A 22158-nucleotide genomic window follows, 5' to 3' on the forward strand; every position below is an offset into this window, starting at 1 on the left:
TTTTGGTATTTTTGCTGTATATAGTGTTTCTATAAAAACTTAATTTAAAATATAACTTAAATGATACTATTTTGAATTTTATGACACTTTGTTTTTAACCGACCCAATTTTTACTTGGCTGAAATCACTTACATTTCATGGCGCTATTCCATAGATTAAAATTTGTAAAAAATAAATGTCTGTAAAAGAATACTTATTTCATCTTGTTTAAACTTTAAACACCTTTACTGCATCTGTACACACCAACTGCATGCCCATATTTGGAAATTTGAATGAATTATGGAACTTTTATATACCCCAGGGGTGAAAATAAACTGGACAAAAGCCGAGCGTGAGGGTGGTTTTGAAAAAATCGGTTTATTTTTTTTTAAGCATGGAAAGCTACCTACAAATTTGCATGTAGTTTAGTGAAATGATGCTGATTAGGAAAATAATTAATTAAATTATATTTGGATATGTGCCCATTAGAGGTGCGCAAGCTTAAAAAGGTAGAATTACCGAAATTCCCGTTCTTACACGTTGTAGCATGGATCGGGTATTGAACACGATACACGTGTGTATTAGCACCCTACTGTAGTCCCGGCGGGGTTATCAACTGCACCAATACACCGGTAAGCAACCAGGGGAATATCATATGAAAAAAGAACTATCATGCATGTTTGATTTGTTAAAGTGTGTCACAAAATTTCCCTAACTGCCGATGTCGGCTATAATTTCGGTATAAACATGCAAAGAAATTAACATATATATATAATGTTAATGCCGATATGTTATTGGACATTTTGTATGTCAAATTTTCATTATTTGTATTAAAATTAAGACGATTGTATTGAACACGATACACGTGTGTATTAGCACCCTACTGTAGTCCCGGCGGGGTTATCAACTGCACCAATACACCGGTAAGCAACCAGGGGAATATCATATGAAAAAAGAACTATCATGCATGTTTGATGTGTTAAAGTGTGTCACTAAATTCGGCTATAATTTCGGTATAAACATGCACAGAAATTAACATATATATAATGTTATTGCCGGTATGTTATTGGACATTTTGTATGTCAAATGTTCATTATTTGTATTAAAATTAAGACGATGCTTATTTGCCAGAAAGCGTTTATTTCAAATTCAAAACAAGCAATAATCATACATAATACCAAAATATAAAACTAACAAAATGACAACACTCTCGCTTAACGAAACGTTCAGAAGCACGCGCACTTAACAAAATTATTGCAACTAATGCAAGCTGTAATTAATATGTGACTACTTGCTATACAACCAGTATCATGCGAAAATTGATCTTATTTAATTGTGGTTCCCTCTTTGAATTTATGTTGCCTGTCGACTTTTAGAATAATGTGTCAGTAAGAAATGTATTGCTTGCTCTACAACCAGCATCATGCGAAAATGGATCTTATTTAATTGTAAATCCCTCTTTGAACTTAAGTTGTCAGTCGACTTTTAGAATAATGTGTCAGTAATAAATGTTTTTCTTCAGTTTCACATGTTTTTTTAAGAAAATTTAGTGAAAGATGCAAATGTGTCTTATTTATTTTTTTCTGTGTCTTCAATGTATCTTATTTATATGTGACTGCGTGCTTATTTTTTTTTTCAAGAAATGAAAGATGCAAATGTGTCTTATTTTAATTTTATCCATGTCTTAAATGTGGCTTATTTATATAAGATAGTATGATATACTGCCAGTGTCATGCAAAAAAGGATCTAATTTCTTAATATCCACATTCACGCTTTGTTCTTTATTAGCACCGTCTTTAATTAGGCTATCTATTTAAAGTACAGATTACTGTGAACTTAATAATTGTGCAACGGTGATGTTGATCCATTATCGTTGTTAATTTAAAATGTTGACAACAAGTTAGCAATTAATGAAATCAGTTATTTTGGAAGTAAATCTAATTTTTTCTGTACAGTAGCCAGGTGGATGTGTATTGAGCGGATAAGATAGGGATCACCACAACAAGTTTCTACTACACAGTATAGACTTCCCCTATTATTATTAATTACCTGATTGGAACAAATAAAGTGTTAAAGATCATTTCATGTGAAAAGCAGGATTTCTGACATAATTTCAATCGTTTTGCTTTTATACACAATTTCATGGAACAATGAATATATTGGCGCGATGGAACACAATTTATAAATCAAGCTGACAGTATAGTATCATTTTTTAATTATGTGTAATTTAATTCGCATCTCTCCCTTAACTCGTTCAATGACACGTGAACTTATATCAATTATAAAACATCACGTGCATCATTAAATATTTTTTTATAATTATGAAAACATATATGTTCTACATGGTTTTGTTTAGTTTTTTTTCTCAACCAGAAAGACATTATAAAACATTGTTATATATAAAGCGCTTTACTTTTCTACATTACATAAAGATATATCGATTTTTTTGTTAAGTGTACGTGCTTGACATATTTATAAAAAGGCAGTGTTTATTTTTGTAATAAAATCGAAAATTGACATTTAATTTGATGCAATCCACATTGTTTAGCGGCCAAGCGCAGTATTCCGCTCTCGGCGGCCGATGGTGTATTGCAATATATACAATGAAAAGCTGGGTTTCTGACATAATTTCAATCGTTTTGTTGACGCGGAAGTGCTTTTTGGTGGCCAAAAATACTATTGTTCCCTTTATTTAAACCTAAATCAGTATTTTTTACACTTGAAGGTTTGTACAGCGGTGATTTCGGTACCGGCGCGGGTTTATGTGCTTGTTAAGAATTACCGAAATCCCCGCTAAGAGGCAACATATTATCCTGATTTATGCTTTGATTAAACATTGATAACTAAATTGCAAAAGTGTATAGCATATTGTGAATAAGGTAGTACGATATCATTTGTTTCACCAGATTTGTTTGGAAAATACTTTCTGAAGACTTATTATTACTATGTCATGTTATATTTACATATACTTTTGTGTAACCAATGTTTTAAATGTACATTTTACCTTTTTTACATTCGTTTACACATTTTTCACATTAATAAACTATTTAATAATGGAAAAAATATTCTGACAAGAGTGTTTAAATGATTAACACTAATATGATTGTGTACAAATCAACATTAATGCAAAGCCAAAACCCAAACATAATGACATATAGACCCTTTAAGGCTTAATATGGGGGATTGGCGTAAACATGGGTGATTTCGGCTCTGGGCGTACGAATGTAGCAGTACCGAAATCCCCGCTAATTATTTTCCAAAAGAAGTAACCGAATGGGAGATAATACGTGTCACTGGTTGCTAATGAAAAAAAACACTATAATAATTTTGTTGACACTTGAAGGTTTGTACAGCAGGATTTCGGTACCGGCGCGCGTTTAAGTTCTAGTGTAGAATTACCGAAATCCCCACTGAGAGGCAACTTAATGCTGTCAAGAGTGCTTAATAATTAAAATTAATATCATTTTTTTGCACCTTAACATTCATGTGAAGTCAAAAACCATTCATACCGATGACCTATTGACCCTTTAAGGCGTAAATATGGGAATTTCGGTACTAGGCGGGCGAATGTAGAATTACCGAAATCCCCTTTTCATCATCGCACATTAGTGTAACATAAATTTTAACACAATATATGTAGGGAAACTCATATGATTCGCGTAATGTGAAAATGATTATTATGCTATAATTCGACCACGAAACTTGACGTGACTTAAAACCGGACATTGCTGACATCAATATGGATACTGTTTTCATTTTCTGTCGAGAAATGATATGACTTATTATCAAGATTATTTTATAGTACGGTAGCGTTCTCTTCACAAGTGAGATTTATTTGTACTGGTAAATTGCTCTTATACTCACCATTCGGACTCGACGATCGGCTCGAATAAAAATGTTAGTCGCTTAAAAGTACAAATTCATCATATTGAGCACGATTATTATTATTATTATTATTATTATCATTATTATTATTATTATTATTATTATTATTATTATTATTATAATTATTATTATTATATAGCTTTTAGAAACTTATACCTTAAAAAAAATCCCATTGGAAAAAAAAATCCCATGGGAAAAAAAATCCCATGGGACAAAAAAATCCCATGGGACAAAAAATCCCATGGGATTTTTTTATTATTTTAAAACACGATATAACGCGTTGAAATCGCGAGAAATGCTCATCATTTGTTAAAAGGTAGTGTTTCTGAAGGTTACATGAATAAATCTCTAAAAATCAGAAAAAAATCCCATGGGATTTTTTTTTCCCATAAAAAAATGGGATTTTTTTTCTATCAAAGTAAATTGAACGAAAATAAGCACAAATGCTTTAACAATGCTTAAAATCGATAACTAAGCACAAACGAACGTGTTTTATGTTTTTGAAAATCCCATGGGATTTTTTCTCCCATAAAAAAAGCTGGAGAAAAATCCCATGGGAGAAACCAAAATTCCCATGGGATAATGAAAAATCCCATGGGATATTACAAAAATCCCATGGGAACCACAACTTTGCAAATAAAGTTCATAGTGAAGAAAACGCATTTAACAAGCAAAAATAACCAATTATTAATCACAAGTTTGACTTTTATCTCATACTTTATCACAAATAAGCAAACCTTCAAGAAAAAGGGTACTTAAGTTTGCGAAATTTCGGTTTCGCAAAGTTTTTCCGGTGGCCGTTTAATATTAAAAAGTATTCTGTAAAAATTTGTATTTCCCGCTGATAACTATTTTCAAAATAAACACATCGTTTCATTGTTCACGAACCTCTCAACATATGCTTGTTAATGTTAAAGTAAGATAGTCCGGTAAGTTTTTAAATATCTATAATGCACCCACACATAATATTTTAACACTACACACTATTCCCAGTTGTAAAATAATATGTTGGAAAAACAATAATCTTACCAAAAATTGGACAAATTTCTCCAATAATATAAGCATACATTTAACATATTTTTAAGATAAGATGTATTTCAATAGTTAGGGTTATCAGAACTGACACAGTATTAAACGCATTATTGTTTTCTTTAATTTAAAAATGTCAATTATGATTATATATATATATATATATATATATATATATATATATATATATATATATATATATATATATATATATATATATATATATATATAACGTTATTCTATCCAGAGGTTTTAAATCGTCACCACAAAATATTAGGATTATACCAATTTTATAAGGATTCTTTTGTTTTCATGTTGATTTAAAGGCATTCATCAAAAGTTCATCACCAATGCTTTTGTTATTCTAGATTACTATACACATGAACGACACTACCTCAGATTTCCGCAGACGACACCACATCCTCAATGGCGACGCAGTCAAATGATATCAATGGAGATGAACACTCGATCACAACATACGGAGTGTCATGTACGGCGGGCATAGCCCGTAACGATATCGTTGTTTTTACTAATAATTATATTGTGATAATGATTTAGCTTTAAACACAAAACGAAATTGTTGGTATCGGCAAACAAACAACTCTTCTTTTTATCACACGCAGCTAACTACACAACTTTCTGGTTGATAAATAGATAAACAGGAATGATGAATTGTGATGCTTTAATTTATTTTCTACTTCATGTTTCTTAAGGGTTTGACACTCAAATTATCGTCTTTGAAAATCAGGCCAGACCCGACTACACAAACACTATTGCCTCGTGTTAAGAAACAACAATAGTTATTGAGTTATCTTAACTATTTATGTTCGTACTATTTATCTAATTCCATAAATCCATAAACTGGATGCATATATATATATGCCAAAACAAATACTATGTGAACCCTTTGGGTTTTTAAGTTTTCCGTGAGCTAAAATACTCCACGCATGTTCAACACGATTTTTTATGTTTTGTTATTATAAAGGCCTAGATATATATGTTTGAATGTTTTCTAAACGTGCATTCTACTAAAAAACTTAATTGTGTTGTAAAATGTATTAGTATAGGAATACATATGTATGCAGATTGCTATGGAAGATTAACTTATTTACATGTAAAAGGTCGCATAGCATTATATCCGTACGAAGTATTGTTTGATAGTTTGAATATAATGTTATCATTTAAATATGTTTGATAGTTTGAATATAATTTTATCATTTAAATATATTCAATACATACATTTACCTACGGGCAATGAAATACCTATACACAAGCAATATATTTAATGTGTATTTATGTAATTTTAATACACCCGTGTCATCGCTTATTTCAGCACGACAGCGTTCACCAAACAACGTCATACTGCATGAAGACGCAAAATCGTGGCTTCTGAAAAAACACGACACTATATTTCGCGATAACTCCCAAGCGCAGACTACGAAACCATTCAGTTATCCGACGCCCCCTAATCAAGGCTCCGGTTCCAGTTCCATTGCGGTATCAACATTAAACGTTGGCGAAGTAGAGAACAGGAAGCATGGATCGAACAGTTTAAAACTGCCTATTATTCTCCCGCGACCCGTTAACAACGCTGTCCCCTCCCCGAGAGCAGTTAAAAACAGGAAGCAGCCCGTCTTCACCGTTCACAGCATTCCGGTCGTGAACAACGCCCCCTACCTTGCACAACAACTGCTGACTCAGGCGACACCGGCCGCTCCCTTAACATACAAGCTACCGCGCTACAAATACCACGCCATGGAGAGGCATGTGATGGGTTCATCAGCGATAATCCTGCCCAGACCGGATGTGCTTCTGGGAGTGGGTAACGGTACGAACGAGATGTGCACCAATAGCAGAACCCGAAACACACAAGCGGGAAATAAGACACAACCGGATGCGGTTAATCGTTCAAATGACAAAAGCGATGCATTGACTCCCCGGCGTGTATTTCTAGTACAAAAGGATGATGAAAATAAAGAGATACTGAAAGCCTCTAACAGTACTGCAATTAATCTCCCGTTTACCGAGACTAATGTGCATAATACCGTTGGAGCATTTCTTCACTTTACTGTGAAATCTGAAGAAAACGAGCAAAGCGCTCAATCGGAATCTTTTTGTGTCGATCGACGTGATGGAATGCAAACGGATACAGCAATAGGATCTCACGCCGGAAACCAAGAAGACCATCTGATGGAGGCTATAAATAGAGTCGCAAGTGGGGAAGCGGAATTTGAATCGCCCGAGACTCTCGCGAACAAGCGGAGAAAGACTGAAATGCAGCCTTCTCAGCAAACACAGACTCCAACAAGACCAACCGGTAGTGCCAATATTCTTAAGGATCAGGCTGAGAACGATTTGCTACAGTCGCATATTGTTAAAACAGAAAGTGATACAAATGCGACGCGTTCGTCTATGGAAAAAAGACCCAGCACGGTTCACGGATTCGCAAAGACAATGGAGTCTCTGACTCTGCGATATGGGAAGGCTTTTGTGTCACGTAACATTGACGGCGTTATGAAATCGAGTAGTGACGCCATAACGACTGTAGAGACCAACAAACTCGCCTTGGTTAAAGATCATCATTTGTTGACATCGAAGCCGAATTCTTGTGAAAATACGAATAAGTCAAAGAACGTACAATCGCCGTTATTAAAAGAAGCAACTTCTACTCAAGGACTAAACGAACGTGCGCCAAAAATTGAGAAAAACAAGTTAGAAGTAAGCAAAGATATTGGCCATTCCGCGCATTCGACGAGTATCGTTCACTCACTTGTTTCAAATACAGACTCTGAATGTAACAGTCCACAAAGTTGTCCAATCGTCATAAACAATGCGGAAACAACAAGGACACCCCTTACCGCTTCGATAAACCCTGTTGTGCAGCTTAACAAGTTTTCTGGAATTGAAGCCAGCTCAACAGTGAAAGTAGCCACAAGTATCACCGGTCCGACGAACGCGAACACCAAGAAAATTTACTTCATTCTTAGTCACAAAGACATTGAGACTCTCAAAGCCAAAAACAAACTAGCGAAACTCCCGATTTCATATCAGATTCCAAGCTCGGGCGAAGGGGCCAATGGCTATAACGCCTGCTACACAGAATTCTGGCGCCGTAACGTCTGGAAGATCTGACGTTCCTTACGGCGGCAACGTTACGGTGGCTGAGCTATTGAAAAGAAAACGAGAGGCTAGTCAGAAAACAGCAGAAAGCAAGTCCAACGGCCCAATTGAGTTATTCAGTAGAACTGTAACAGAAATTGAGCGCAGGAAAGTTTTAGCAAGCCAATTTAAGGATACTGTCAGCGTACCAATTCGTGCACATGAAATGGTGAAATCTAGCAAATATGCAACTTTGCATGCCTCTGAGGGTATAAAAGTGCTTCGACCTCATGATATTGTGATCAACAAAGAGGACCGAGCGTCAGCGTCACCGTCTAGTTCGCCTGTAGCAGGCAACTTAAATTCGAGCCCAGAAATCAAGCAAGCCACGATCGACGCTCTGAAGCGCTTGACCTTCAGTGATCAAGGGCAAGCAATTGAGCTCGCATACTCTCTTAATTTGATACCTTATCATTCTGGTTTGATTAAACAGGGAGTGGCATTTTCAGTGAATGGTGCCGTCAACGATTCTGACCGGGCAGCGAGTGTACAGGATATGATTCGCGATGAAAATGACGTCAAATTTGCAAATATTGTTCAGATATTCAAGCACGATTCCGTGCCATCATCATATCACATTGCAAGTGTTAAACTCACGTTAAGTTCAGGGTCTTGTGGGGAGTTTCGAAGATGGTTCGACTATTCGGACTACCCATGCGCCATTCACATGTCCGACGACGGTTTTATAGAGCATCTTGAAATATAATCTGTAAGATCGGGACTGTATATCGTCATTGACTGCATTGATAGGCTGCCAAACCGAAGCCGGTGCGTCGTGAAGGCCGTTCTGTCCGTATACCCCCCGCACTTGTATAGTAATTGGCGACATCTTTGAAAGTGAAGCTGCGAGCCGGGACGCGATGGACGCTAGACTATGAGCATGGAAGAGGTTATTAAGGCATTTCTTGAATTGCAAAAATCGCATTTTAGTCCCGAATTACTTGACAGGAAGTATGGCTCAATAACAGATCGCAGCCAATCTACGAAATACCATTCGTCGTTATTTTATTCGAAAAGTATGCACGGTATCTTGAGCAAAACATTCTCACGACGCCAGTGAGTTCGCGCCATAGTATAGCAGCTAGTGACAGTTGTAGCAGCAGCGTGACAGTCAGGGCCGGAAGTCACCTATCTCATCTAAAGTCCAATGGGGATTTTACACGGTTCAGTGAACACGCGATGGCGTTGAAAATCCGTCAAAACGAGTTGTTTGCGTCCTGTCAGAGACTCAAAATAACGCACTTGAAGAAACGACCGGTTAAGCGTAAACGTCGTGAAATAGAAAAGGAGGATCATACTGATAACTCTGTACTCATGGGCATTGCCGTTATAAACGTTTGTGATACAGTAAGAATGAAGAACTGTAGCAAGTCTGACGCTAACGGAGTAATCGACGTAGTGAGTTGATGTGAGTGGTGTCGTCCGTACGGTTTCTGAGTTCGATTTGTTACAGTCAAAGAATGTATGATTAAGGTTTGTTTTAATAAACGTGCGTATATTACTATTTCCGGTGAATGTTTAAGGTTCTTGTTATGATTGAATGTGTGACAGACAATATATCGCTCGTTTGCATTGAATGTGTTACAGACAATACATCGCTCGTTTCATTGAATGTGTGACAGACAATATATCGCTCGTTTTCATTGAATGTGTTACAGACAATATATCGCTCGTTTGCATTGAATGTGTTACAGACAAAACATTGCTCGTTTTCATTGAATGTGTGACAGACAATATATCGCTCGTTTTCATTGAATGTGTTACAGACAATATATCGCTCGTTTGCATTGAATGTGTTACAGACAATACATCGCTCGTTTTCATTGAATGTGTGACAGACAATATATCGCTCGTTTTCATTGAATGTGTTACAGACAATATATCGCTCGTTTTCATTGCTTGTGTTACAGACAATATATTGCTCGTTTGCATTGAATGTGTTACAGACAATACATCGCTCGTTTTCATTGAATGTGTGACAGATAATATATCGCTCGTTTTCATTGAATGTGTTACAGACAATATATCGCTCGTTTTCATTGAATGTGTTGCATACAATATGTCGCTCGTTTTCATTGAATGTGTGACAGACAAAATATCGCTCGTTTTTATTGAATGTGTGACAGACAATATATCGCTCGTTTTCATTGAATGTGTTACATACAATATGTCGCTCGTTTTCATTGAATGTGTGACAGATAATATATCGCTCGTTTTTATTGAATGTATAACGCGCAATATGTACTACGCTCGTTTTGATTAAATATTAAATATGTAACTGGCAATACATTGTATTTACTATTCTCATTTTCAGTTAATTTTACTTTACTCACAGTATGTACTACAGACATGTTCGTTGAATGTGCTTCCGACAATATGTACTATGCTCGTTTTCATGGATAATGTTTCTGACACAATGCACCGCACTCGTGTCCGTTGCATGGTTACTATCAATGTATGCTTCGTTCGTTTTGATTAAATATGTTACTGACAGCATGTACTTCACTCGTGTACGTTGACTTAGTTTCTGCCAATATGTACTGCACTCGTATTGGCTGTATGTGTCAATGACAATGTGAATACAGTCAGTACATGAGCTGATTATTGACAAACATTATTGACCTCAGATATGTTCCGATATTGCACCCTTTCAGTTTAATATGTACATGCTTAGTATTATTTTGGTAAGTCAATACTTAAGGTATAAATGCAGTCTCCTCAAGCGCTCTTGGCGGTCTTCTTTAGTTGTTTTCTTTCATAAATGCATTTTACGACATTTTAATATAAAGAGATGTTCAAATACGCAAGATGCATTGGTATCGGCAGAAAAGAATATAATAGAAATATAATATAACATATTACAATATAATACAATACATTATAATTTATTTCCAATCATAGATCATTGAAGTAACACCAACAAATCATTATATCAACAAGACTATTGCCAAGCAATAAAAGTCCCATACCTACGCAGGATCCACCATTTTCAGCAAAGTTTGTAGTTCATTTGTTGCCATAAAAACCAGAAGTCTTGACGTAAGAACAAAATGAAATGACGTGCATAATTTCCATATTGCCATCTATCAATGGTTCATGAAAAAATATGAAGAACTTTTAAAATTATCGCAGGATCCACCAGTTTCAGCAATATTTCTAGTCTATTTGTTTCTATAGCAACCAGAATTCTTGACGTAGGAACAAAATGAAATGACGTGCATAATCTCCATATTGCCATCTATCCGTGTTTCAAGTTTCACGAAAAAAATATGAAGAACTTTTTAAATTATCGCAGGATCCCCCATTTTCAGCAATATTTCTAGTCTATTTGTTGCCATAGCAACCGGAATTCTTGACGTAGGAACAAAATGAAATAACGTGCATAATCTCAATATTGCCATCTGTCCATGTTTTATAAAAAAAATAAGAAGAACTTTTAAAGTTATCGCAGGATCCAGAAAAGTCTGACAGACACACAGAGCGCAAACCATAAGTCCCTCTCCGGTTTCACCGGTAGGGGACTAAAAATAAATAAAGCTTAATTGGTTTTAGACAAAATAGTTAAATAAAGAAAAGTGAAAAAACTAAGGCAAATGTGTTTGTTTTTAATTCACGGATCGTCACTAGCTGTGTCCACAAGTATCTATTTATCCAATTGAACATTCGCGCTTACAAATCGTGAACAAATATCTGTGCAAGCCCCTGATAAAGATGTATCATCAAAAGCGCTACGGCATATGTGATATGTTTGAATTCTTTGAACAATTTATGTATTAATAATTATAGGTTATTAGACGTTTCACTGTACAATACGGAGATATATTAGGAGGAGCACACAGTTTGACGTCATATTGGACGAGCCGTTAGGCTCTTTGTTTCATTTAAATTTCGATTTTAAAATGCGTTAATTGCATCTATGCTATTTTCAAGACAAGGGCCCGTGTGAGTCGATTATAGTACAATATAGTATATTCGGATACTTTTTCTCGGTCACGGCTTTTATCGTTATAAAACAATTGCTTAGTGCACTTGTACTCAACTGTCCTATATGAAAAAATACAGACTTTTTGGATCCAATACCGGAATATATTGGACGGTCACGTGGTACATATGAAGAATGCTGATTGGATGAATTTATTGGATATAGAATAATAAATAATATATATATATATATATAATATATATATTCACACATATGGCCAGTTACGGGGTCTCTGATTTAGAAATAGGTTCCCACTTAAAACACATGTATCTTCATACCCTTTTTTATCAGATATAAATACTAATTAAGGTATATTGGGGTACCTAATATATTATTATATATAAATACGTCATTTATTCAACGTCTTATACAAGGAGATATATAGCGAAATTATTTGCGAGGTTTATAAAATTTCAATTTCAGACGTGAGTGTGGTTTTCGATTTAAGACCTTATTGTGACATTTGATTGCATTACCTCCCCCTCATAGTAATTAAAGGTGCCTAGAACGCGGGGTTGAATACAGACCCCTTTTGTATATTGACCTCGCAAGAATAGTCTGAAAACTACCGAGACCGCGTAACTGGCACTATGTATATGACCTTCTTGCCTACATAGAATGAAACAAATTCGCCGAAAACAGGTTAAAGGAATGCATTTATTGTTATTAACACTGTTTTATGTGTTTTTTGCTATTACTTTTTTGAATGCATATTCACACCAAAAAGCATATTTCCGTTTTCAATTTTGATTGCAGAAGACGCAGATGTTTTCGCCGAGTCCGGGTCACGTGATAGTCATGTGATTTTGTATATACTGGAGTAGTATTTATGAACTGTCCGGTAATAGGTAATGTTTACATCGGCCGCCATTTTGTTTTGTCTGCTAGAGGTGACAATAACCAGGAAATCATTGTTATGAATTCTTGACAAATATTTGCTGGAAAACTTTACAGATAAGTTTTTAATGATTGCACTGTTAGTCATTTGTTAAAACCTAATGTTTTTGCTATTTTAAGTGTTTAAATTTTAGGCCATAGAAAATAAATTCCTAGATTCTCATCCCCGCCCGCCCCTCGAAAATCGTTCCGCCCGAACGTTTTTTATTTGAAAAAAAAAATTCGTACAAAAAAATCAAGCCGCAAAATACTAAGGACGAAACGGCTGAAAGTTCAAAAATAGTGAAGTGCGAATCGGCAACTCAATGTCTCCGAGACGCTTAGAAAAAGTCTTGTTTCCGGTTACCTGACTGACCCTGTTTTCAAACAAAATTTACGCAACTGCGGAAAGCGTCTGAATCGTTCAGAATTGTTTTTTTTGTGTGAATGTTTTGTTTCATTGACATTTATTCTAGTCAATAAATGATTTATTCAAAAGGCAGTCTTTAGTTTTCAAAGAATATTTATTTGTACTGTAATTTTCAGATAAAGCCAAAAGTTTTTTTTCTGTTACAAAATCCGCATCCGAGTTTTATGTCCGAAACTTACGCACCTGCAGACAGCGTCTGAATCGTTCAGAAATGTTATTTTTGTTCATGTTTTGTTTCATTTACATTTATTCTATTCATTGCTTTATTCAAATGCATTCTTTAGTTTTTAAAGAATATTTATTTGTACAGTAATTACAGATAAAGACAATATAGATCAAACATCTTCTTGTTAAGAACTATATCTGAAAGTTAGTACTATGTCGTCATGCATTTCACACTTCTTATACCTGAAAATAATGGCATTCTTATTGAGTTAAATATTCAATTAAGTGTTGTGGAAAGAAAAAAAGCCTACCTACCGACCCACATTTTTTTGGCATGTAGAAAACCCCCTATTTTTTATGCCTTATTGATTTTTAACGGCACACGTGAGTCGTCTGAAATTTTAGTTATCGAACGCGAACAACAAAAAAAATGTTTCTTATTTTGAGGTGTAAAAACAGCGTTACAACCGTGAAAGATTGGTTCGGGGTGTCAAATGTGCAGAAACTTTAACTCGCGCGGACCTGTACGATAAGTTCATTTTGTGGTTCGTATGATCAAGCCCCATCATTGAAAGTTGAGTATCCGAAAATCGTCTGTTCCTTCGTCGGCCGTTATAAATTAGAATTAACATGGGTGTCACCCGATGTTACAGGAAGTCAAGCTGTCGGCTGCCTGGGAAATTGTAATATTCTCTTCTGTTACAGATTTGCATTTCTTTAATACTTTGTCTAGTCAATGTTTTATTGAATGTCAGAATATGTTTAACATGATATTGAAAGGGTAAAATAAAACACAATAGTCAAATTTTGATAAATGTATTTCTTTTATTCTATATAATTTTACATACATACATACATACATACATATAGGCGTAATGCATATAAAACAACAAATTCGTGAACATTTCATAACTTATATATAGGTCCGACACATATTATGAAAAATAAAAATAAAAAATAAAACCCACCCACCCGCCCCAATTTTCCCCAAAATTTGTATGAGAATCAAGGTATTTATTTTCTATTGCCTTAACGTAATTCCTTAGGTGTTCGATAACTGGTTCGCCAACCAGAATGAAAACACATGTATAATATTTGATAGCCAAGTCAAGTGTGTTCTAATATTTACCGCATTATAACGTATATTTCTAGCTAATGATGACACCATTTTCTGTCCCGACTATGTGCATTTGTGTTAACACTTTAAACAGGGCTGCGTCTGTGCAAACAAACTCAACAAATAAAAACCCTACAAAATGTTTAATCAACAATGGGCATACATGTAAGCACATTATTGTATCAATACATTAAATTACACTAACACACGAGAACACTCGTACAGTATAGAGTTACTCTAGCATTCAACATTTCGCAATTAACATTCGATTTTGACTAAATACATATAATTTGCACACAGCCATTTCTGGAATAGCATACATATTATGAATAACGCTTAAATGTATTCGTGTTTTAAATGAAAACGGTAAAAAATGATTAATAATATATATACTAAATATATTTTGAAAACATTACATATTTATACACTAAAATTTGTTCTTATTTCTAATAGAGTATCGCCACCATTTTGAGTTTCATATGTGTTGGTATATGTTGCCGAATAAAATACATTTACCGATCAAGTGGTTTCACGTTTCTTCCGTACTGTTATTAAACAGGTACAGTTTTTATCAAACTTGTATGATAAAACAATTGGGGGTAAATATGCACTTATAACCATAGTATACTAACATCAGTTTATGATCCTAGCAAAAAAAGATGAATGAACATTAATAAAAAACACGAGGCATAAACAAAACGTAATAAACTACACGCAAATCACACGTTGTAATAAACATTCACATAAGAACATTACACATTTTCCAAAACAAAGTGATCTATTAAACACGAAGGTATACATTCGATCAAGACACATACGACTTCTAAATGCGAAACAAATGGTTTCTTTATATTAAATATACATTCCAATATTGACGTTTTTCTTATGCCTCATAGATAAAAAAATGTATTTATAGCATATTGTTAAAACTGTGCTGAATTAAGAGCTGAAGTGGTCAAGCGTAAAATTTTCTCCTAAAGGTTACCGGTCCGAATCACAGGAAAGACGACCTTTTTTTATTGCTTGACTATTATTATAATGAATTTTAATTGGCGTCGCTCTGGAGAGCGGCGACTAGTATGTAATGCATTTTTTTTCGCTTATGGTAGGAGAAGTTATTTTACGGATTAATGTATATATTTTTGTTTTAAGAATATCTTGCATAGTGGTGATTTTTGTGTGTAAATTAGTGTAAATAAGTATTGCATTTGTGCCTTTTACATTTATTACAACATTTATTGCTAATAATGCTATAGCTTATTAGTTAAATTAATAACTGATTCACAACTGATAACAGGGGAAAGATCACAGGGACTGGGCAAATACTCGAAACTTTCTGGTTTTGTATAAAAACAAAACATAATCAAAATATATTTAGTTTGTGTTTTTTCTAATTTGCTTATTTAGTGGAGAATCAATGTAGTGCGATATTTGACGACCTATCAACAAGCAAGTTTATTGGAAGGCGTAGTTGTACGAAAGCGTACAATGTATTAGTTTATTAATAGACATATGATAACGATCGCTATACACAACTTCACCAAATAGCAGTACATAAATGATGTCAGCCGGAATAGCTCAGTTGGAAGAGCGTTTGACTGAAGTTGTTTACGCAACAATCATGTAAAGGCCCCCGGTTCAATTCCGGGTTCCGGCACGAACGGAACAGTTCGGCGGCTGATATTTTTTTTAGTCAGTTTAATAAATATCATAAAGCTTTATTTTATGTAGACATTTTAAAAATCAATTTTACTACAATTGGACATTTTCATTTAAATTAATGGATGCCGCGTGGTGACAACGTTAATTAAAATTTCTTACATCACTTAAATATCTTATAAAAAAATACACGTGTTTTTATATTAAGAAATAAATGCAAACAACACATCTATTATCCATGTATTTTTATGGTTGTCTATCACAGTCCCTAAGTACTATCCCTACCACATATAGAGCGCGAAGCGCGACACGTATTATTCATTGTAACAATGAGTTGCGATAAAGGAAGCAGCCGCTTATCAAGGAGGAGCTGTGTTTCAGCAACCCGTTTCCCTAGAGTCAAGCACTCCTCGGAGTTTTTTTTAAGAACCACATATAGAGCGCGAAGCGCGACACGTATTACTATCCAGGTGGTATGGGCCCTTTAGCATTATCCTACATAGTTATCTTCCTTAGAATTTGAGAAATTTTGAAATCGTTGTTCGAAGTCCAAAATTTTCATCCGATTGTTCCCAAACTTGCACAGTTTTTTTTTATCAATGAGAACCCAACCCAAACTCTCTATATGAACAATATCGGACCATAAGTCCATAATTTTGTTTCTTTGAATTTAAAAATAAAAGTGAAAAACTGCTTTTTTAGGTGATTATGTCAACATTTTTCATCAGATTCTTTCCAAGCTTACAGTGTCTTCATATCAATGAGCATTTTTACCTCATTAAAAATATCTTTTTTATCTGAATCTTTCCAAACTTGTTAAGTGTCTTTATACCAGTATTACTCGAACCGTATTGAAAATGATGAATATCGGAACAATAAATCTATTATGTATGATCTTTTACTGAACTTCAATGTATTGTGAAATGCAGCTTCTTCATGCAATTTACAGTTTTCATTCAATTTTTTTTCAAACTTTTACAGTGTTTTTATAGCAATGAGTACTCAACCCCTATCGTAAATGAGCAGCGTATGAATAAGTTCAGAATCATCTCCCCTTGAAGTTGAGAAAATTATGAAATTACGCTTACAAGATGAAGCAGATTTTTTAAAACCTAGACAGTTCTGTTCCATTAATGAAAACTGCACACGGATGCCAGTAAAAAAAGAAAACCAATGTAAATAAAATTAACTATGAAATATTTGGGGGTTACAACACAAAATCTTAGATAATGGTTATTTGGGGGTTATAACGCAACATCATAAATAATGGTTATTTGGGGGTTATAACACAAAATAATAGATAATGGTTATCTAGTTTCTTTTTCTATTTTGTTTAAAATAATCGGCCAATATATATTAATATTTACAGTAGAAAAAAAATCGTTCCATGTAACTTCATTGAGTGCCTTTTACACTGAAATTCCCGACGCCCTTTGATGCTTTGCATCAATACTTATCTTGTAATCTTCTGTAACAAAGCTCTTGAATAATATATAATAACTCAATAGAATAAAGCGTCGACATAATGAATAAAAAAGAAAGGCGAAGAAATAAACGAGACACGCTTCTTACAGCGTAATAACTAACGGTGACACGTATAAAATATGTTATTTACACACCCTTCTACGACGAATATATATAAACAGAATATATAATACCGTTCATGTATGTACTAAATGATAATACGGTAACTGTAGAGAACTTTGTTGGTACATTAAATCGTTAACAGCTATCAAATCAGCAAACTTGAAACGATGGCATAAAACTACTAAATTTACTTAATAGCATCTATGCGAGTCCAAAGTTCCCGTTTTATTATGTTGTGTTTAGTTCAACTGACTTTTTTAATATTTTTGGGATGTATTGCATTTCATTACACACCGATGACCAGCTTTGGAAGTAATCAAACAATAAAAGAATGTAATAATGTTCATAACCTGGGGCTCTATGGGGAATTATCAACATTATATGTCAATATTTCATCCGGTTGCATTAAATTAAACATACATTTATTTTTTCAGTATGCCTTGTTTGAAAATAAATCACAACAACTAAATCACCAATTACTAATGGAGGCGTGGTCTGTCATTAGGTCAGTCATAATAAGGTGTGATCAGTTGTTATAAGACGTGGTATGGCATTTATTTATAATGCAGAGCTGTTTGATATCTAGAAGCGATAGATTGAACATGTTATGTCCGCAATATTTGAAACATAGCCTTGTTTGAAAATAAATCACAACAACTAAATCACCAATTACTAATGAAGGCGTGGTCTGTCATTAGGTCAGTCATAATAAGGTGTGATCAGTTGTTATGAGACGTGGTAAGGCATTTATTTATAATGCAGAGCTGTTTGATATCTAGAAGCGATAGATTGAACATGTTATGTCCGCAATATTTGAAACATAGCCTTGTTTGAAAATAAATCACAACATCTAAATCACCAATTACTAATGGAGGCGTGGTCTGTCATTAGGTCAGTCATAATAAGGTGTGATCAGTTGTTATGAGACGTGGTAAGGCATTTATTTATAATGCAGAGCTGTTTGATATCTAGAAGCGATAAACTGAACATGTTATGTCCGCAATATTTGAAACATAGCCTTGTTTGAAAATAAATCACAACAACTATATCACCAATTACTAATGGAGGCGTGGTCTGTCATTAGGTCAGTCATAATAAAGCGTGATCAGTTGTTTAATAAGGCGTGATCAGTTGTTATGAGACGTGGGAAAGGATTTATTTATAATGCAGAGCTGTTTGATATCTAGAAGCGATAGATTGATAGTGTTATGTCCGTTACATTTGAAACATAGCATTGTTTGAAAATAAATCACAACAACTAGATCACCAATTACTAATGGAGGCGTGGTCTGTCATTAGGTCAGTCATAATAAAGCGTGATCAGTTGTTTAATAAGGCGTGATCAGTTGTTATGAGACGTTGGAAAGGATTTATTTATAATGCAGCTGATCTAGAAGCGATAGATTGAGAATGTTATATCCGTTACATTTGAGACATAGCCTTATTTGAAAATAAATCACACCAACTAAATCACTAAATACTAATTACTAATGGAGGCAGGATCTGTCATTAGGTCAGTCATAAGAAGGCGTGATCAGTTGTTATGAGACTAGGTAAGGCATTGAGAGAGAAATAAAACAAAACAAAATAGAGACTCACTATAAACTAAACAAATTAAAATATTATTTCGAAGGGACTTGTTTTGCATAAAAAATGTCATTACATGAATTTACTTATAAAACGGAAATGTTTAAGATAGATTTTAATGAAAAATAACATGGACAAAAATAAGATATTTTGGTTGCATCCCTTGGCCTTGAACTAAGAACATCGTGTAGCTAAATCTTATGCACTGAAACTTCACAACACTTGTATGTACAGGGTAGTAGAAACAATTTATTGGTATACTGTAATTACTCAAATTTTCGGACACTTAAAAATATGCATTTTTTTCATGTCCAAAAATTTAGATACGAAATATATTAAAAAAATAGAGGTGCCTGAACATTTAGAAACAAAAATTATGGTGTTCGAAAATTATAATTATATTGAAATAAATGCAATAATCAATGTTAAATTTTCTTGTGATTAATTCTTCTTTTTCCACTTAAACAAAATAACTACAATTTCACAGCTTTGGTAAATCTTGCCTGAAATGATATAGAACAAAAACGTTAAACCAGAAATCATTCTCCTTACTTAATAGGACGAAATTGATTCAAATTCTGTTGGTTGAATCCGTATTCATGGTTATTTACACTATTACGCGAATGTAATGGTCGATTACCCTCACGCATGAATCTGCAAGGTTTAACTATCTTAATCCCGTTGTAAAAAGATGTAGTTTCACAAGATATGCAAAAACAAGGCCGAGGTCTGTAGAAAAGCGCGGTAAATTATACTGTCCGAAAATTGAGAGACTTTAATTATGGTCAGAAATGACTTTAATTATGGTCAGAAACTCGTATGCCCGAAAATAAAGACTCACGAAAAATAATTATTTTTGCTAAAAATGAGGGTGTCCGAAAACTTAGTGTCCGAAAACTTAGAATAATTACGGTAAACTGGATTGGCTTAGCTGTCAATGAAAAGCATTACAAATGCATTATTATTTGTGTGATGTTGTTGTATGATGATTTATCAATCAAAACATATAAAAAAATATTAGTCAGGAAGTTTGCTGAATATATTGCAAACAATGATATTGGAATCATTTGGACAAATTGTGGAACCATACCTTTTATGTTGTGTGACAATGTGTGATTAAAAGTTGCACATGACACTTATTCTGCATAGGATAGTTAAGCATTTTATTTGGATACTTCCTATTGCGTATTAAATAAAAATGGAGCTTTCAACAAATAAACAAACAAAATCAACAGTTAAATCTATTCACAACTTTCTGTTTTGGTGTGTGTGTTTCTTTTATTAACGGAACAATTCTTATGAGCTTGTCCGGGCCATAACAATGTCGTTCATTGTGAGATTTTAAAATAATTTGGCACATTTGTTCACCATCATTGGACGGTGTGTCATGCGAAAGTAATACGTCGATATCTGCAACGTCAAGGTCATACTTTGATTTCAAAGGTAAAAAATGCCATAAATGATCTTGTCCGGGCCATAACTATGTCATCCATTGTGATATTTAAAAATTGCTCGGAACATTTGTTCACAATCATTGGATGGTGTGTCATGCAAAGAATTACGTCGATATCTCTAAGGTCAAGGTCACACTTTGAGTTCAAAGGTCAAACATGACCATATATGATCTTGTCCCGGCCATAACTATGTATTTAATTGTGAGATTTAAAAATTACACGGTGCATTTGTTCACAATAATTTGACGGTGTGTCATGCGAAAGAATTACGTCGATATCTCCAAGGTCAAGGGCCTAGTATCACGAACTTAAGTCGATACTTTGACTCAACTTTGAGATTTCGCTCAACTTTTGAGATGAGTGTAAACACCTTGCTCAAGTTGGTGATCACGAAACGTTTTTGAGTACTGAGTCAGACTCATCTTTGAGTTTGAGCAAAAATAATTGAGCCAGAAGTCTACCTGTCTCAAGTTATACAGCAGTACTCAAACATGGCCGCTTTTGTTGATCGCGTTAATCGTTTGAGAAGGCGTCAGCCGATTGAGCGCGTTTTTGCCGACAGAAGCAACCCGCTAGAAGTGTTATCAAGTGAGGAGGTTCGAGAGAGATACAGATTTCGCCCGGAAACGATTTATTTTATCGTTTGATTTGTTTTTAATGACTTGAACACACCGATTCGTCGGTCATTGCCAGTGCCACCTCTTCTGTCGGTGTTGATATCTCTTCAATTCTTTGCGACGGGCTGTCATCATCTTCTTTTGACAGCTATCCACGGCGTGTCAAGATGTTCCGTGGGGCGAGTTATAACTCGCGTGACGGAGGCTCTCTGTCGAAACATGAGCCAGTATATAGTTTTTCCGGCCTTAGAAAACGATACAGACAGAGTAAAACGAGAGTTTTATAGCATCGATGGTAATTTTCTTTATTAGTTTCTTTTACAAAACAGTTGATTGGTTGCCAAGTAAACATTGACAGGGAGACAACTTTTTATCTTCGTCTAAATCCCGTACAAAAAAGTTCAGTTAGTGTCACTATTTATAAAAAGAAACATAATTGAAAAACTGTTACCCAAAATCGTAAACTGAAAAAAACTAATACTTGTTTATAATTTAATCATCAGTTTAACATTTTGACTATATTTCAGTAATAAGCATATGTGTTTTAAGCTGTTTGTGTACAATACACTGTGCTATACGTATTTGTTATTATTGCCCATGTATGGGTATATAGGTAACCATAATTGCGTGTA

The 22158-nt window shown here is 34.4% G+C and overlaps 2 protein-coding genes across 2 annotated transcripts in view; both read left to right on the forward strand.

The window, feature by feature from the left end:
- The first annotated feature begins 5262 nt into the window (after positions 1-5262).
- Positions 5263-8429, forward strand: LOC127863826 (uncharacterized). The gene is made up of 2 exons (XM_052403483.1): positions 5263-5383; positions 6227-8429. The coding sequence occupies exons 1-2, from the start codon at positions 5320-5322 to the stop codon at positions 8023-8025; spliced, it is 1863 nt and encodes a 620-aa protein (XP_052259443.1). The 5' UTR covers positions 5263-5319; the 3' UTR covers positions 8026-8429.
- An 802-nt stretch (positions 8430-9231) lies between these two features.
- The window catches only part of LOC127863823 (uncharacterized), a 46045-nt gene continuing 33118 nt past the window's right edge, over positions 9232-22158 (forward strand). The window contains exon 1 of the mRNA XM_052403478.1: positions 9232-9450. Within this exon, the coding sequence (XP_052259438.1) occupies positions 9232-9450 (219 nt within the window). The remainder of the gene's footprint in view (positions 9451-22158) is intronic.

The sequence above is a fragment of the Dreissena polymorpha genome, unplaced genomic scaffold (genome assembly GCF_020536995.1).
Source record: "Dreissena polymorpha isolate Duluth1 unplaced genomic scaffold, UMN_Dpol_1.0 chrUn043, whole genome shotgun sequence".
NCBI classification, from domain to species: domain Eukaryota; kingdom Metazoa; phylum Mollusca; class Bivalvia; order Myida; family Dreissenidae; genus Dreissena; species Dreissena polymorpha.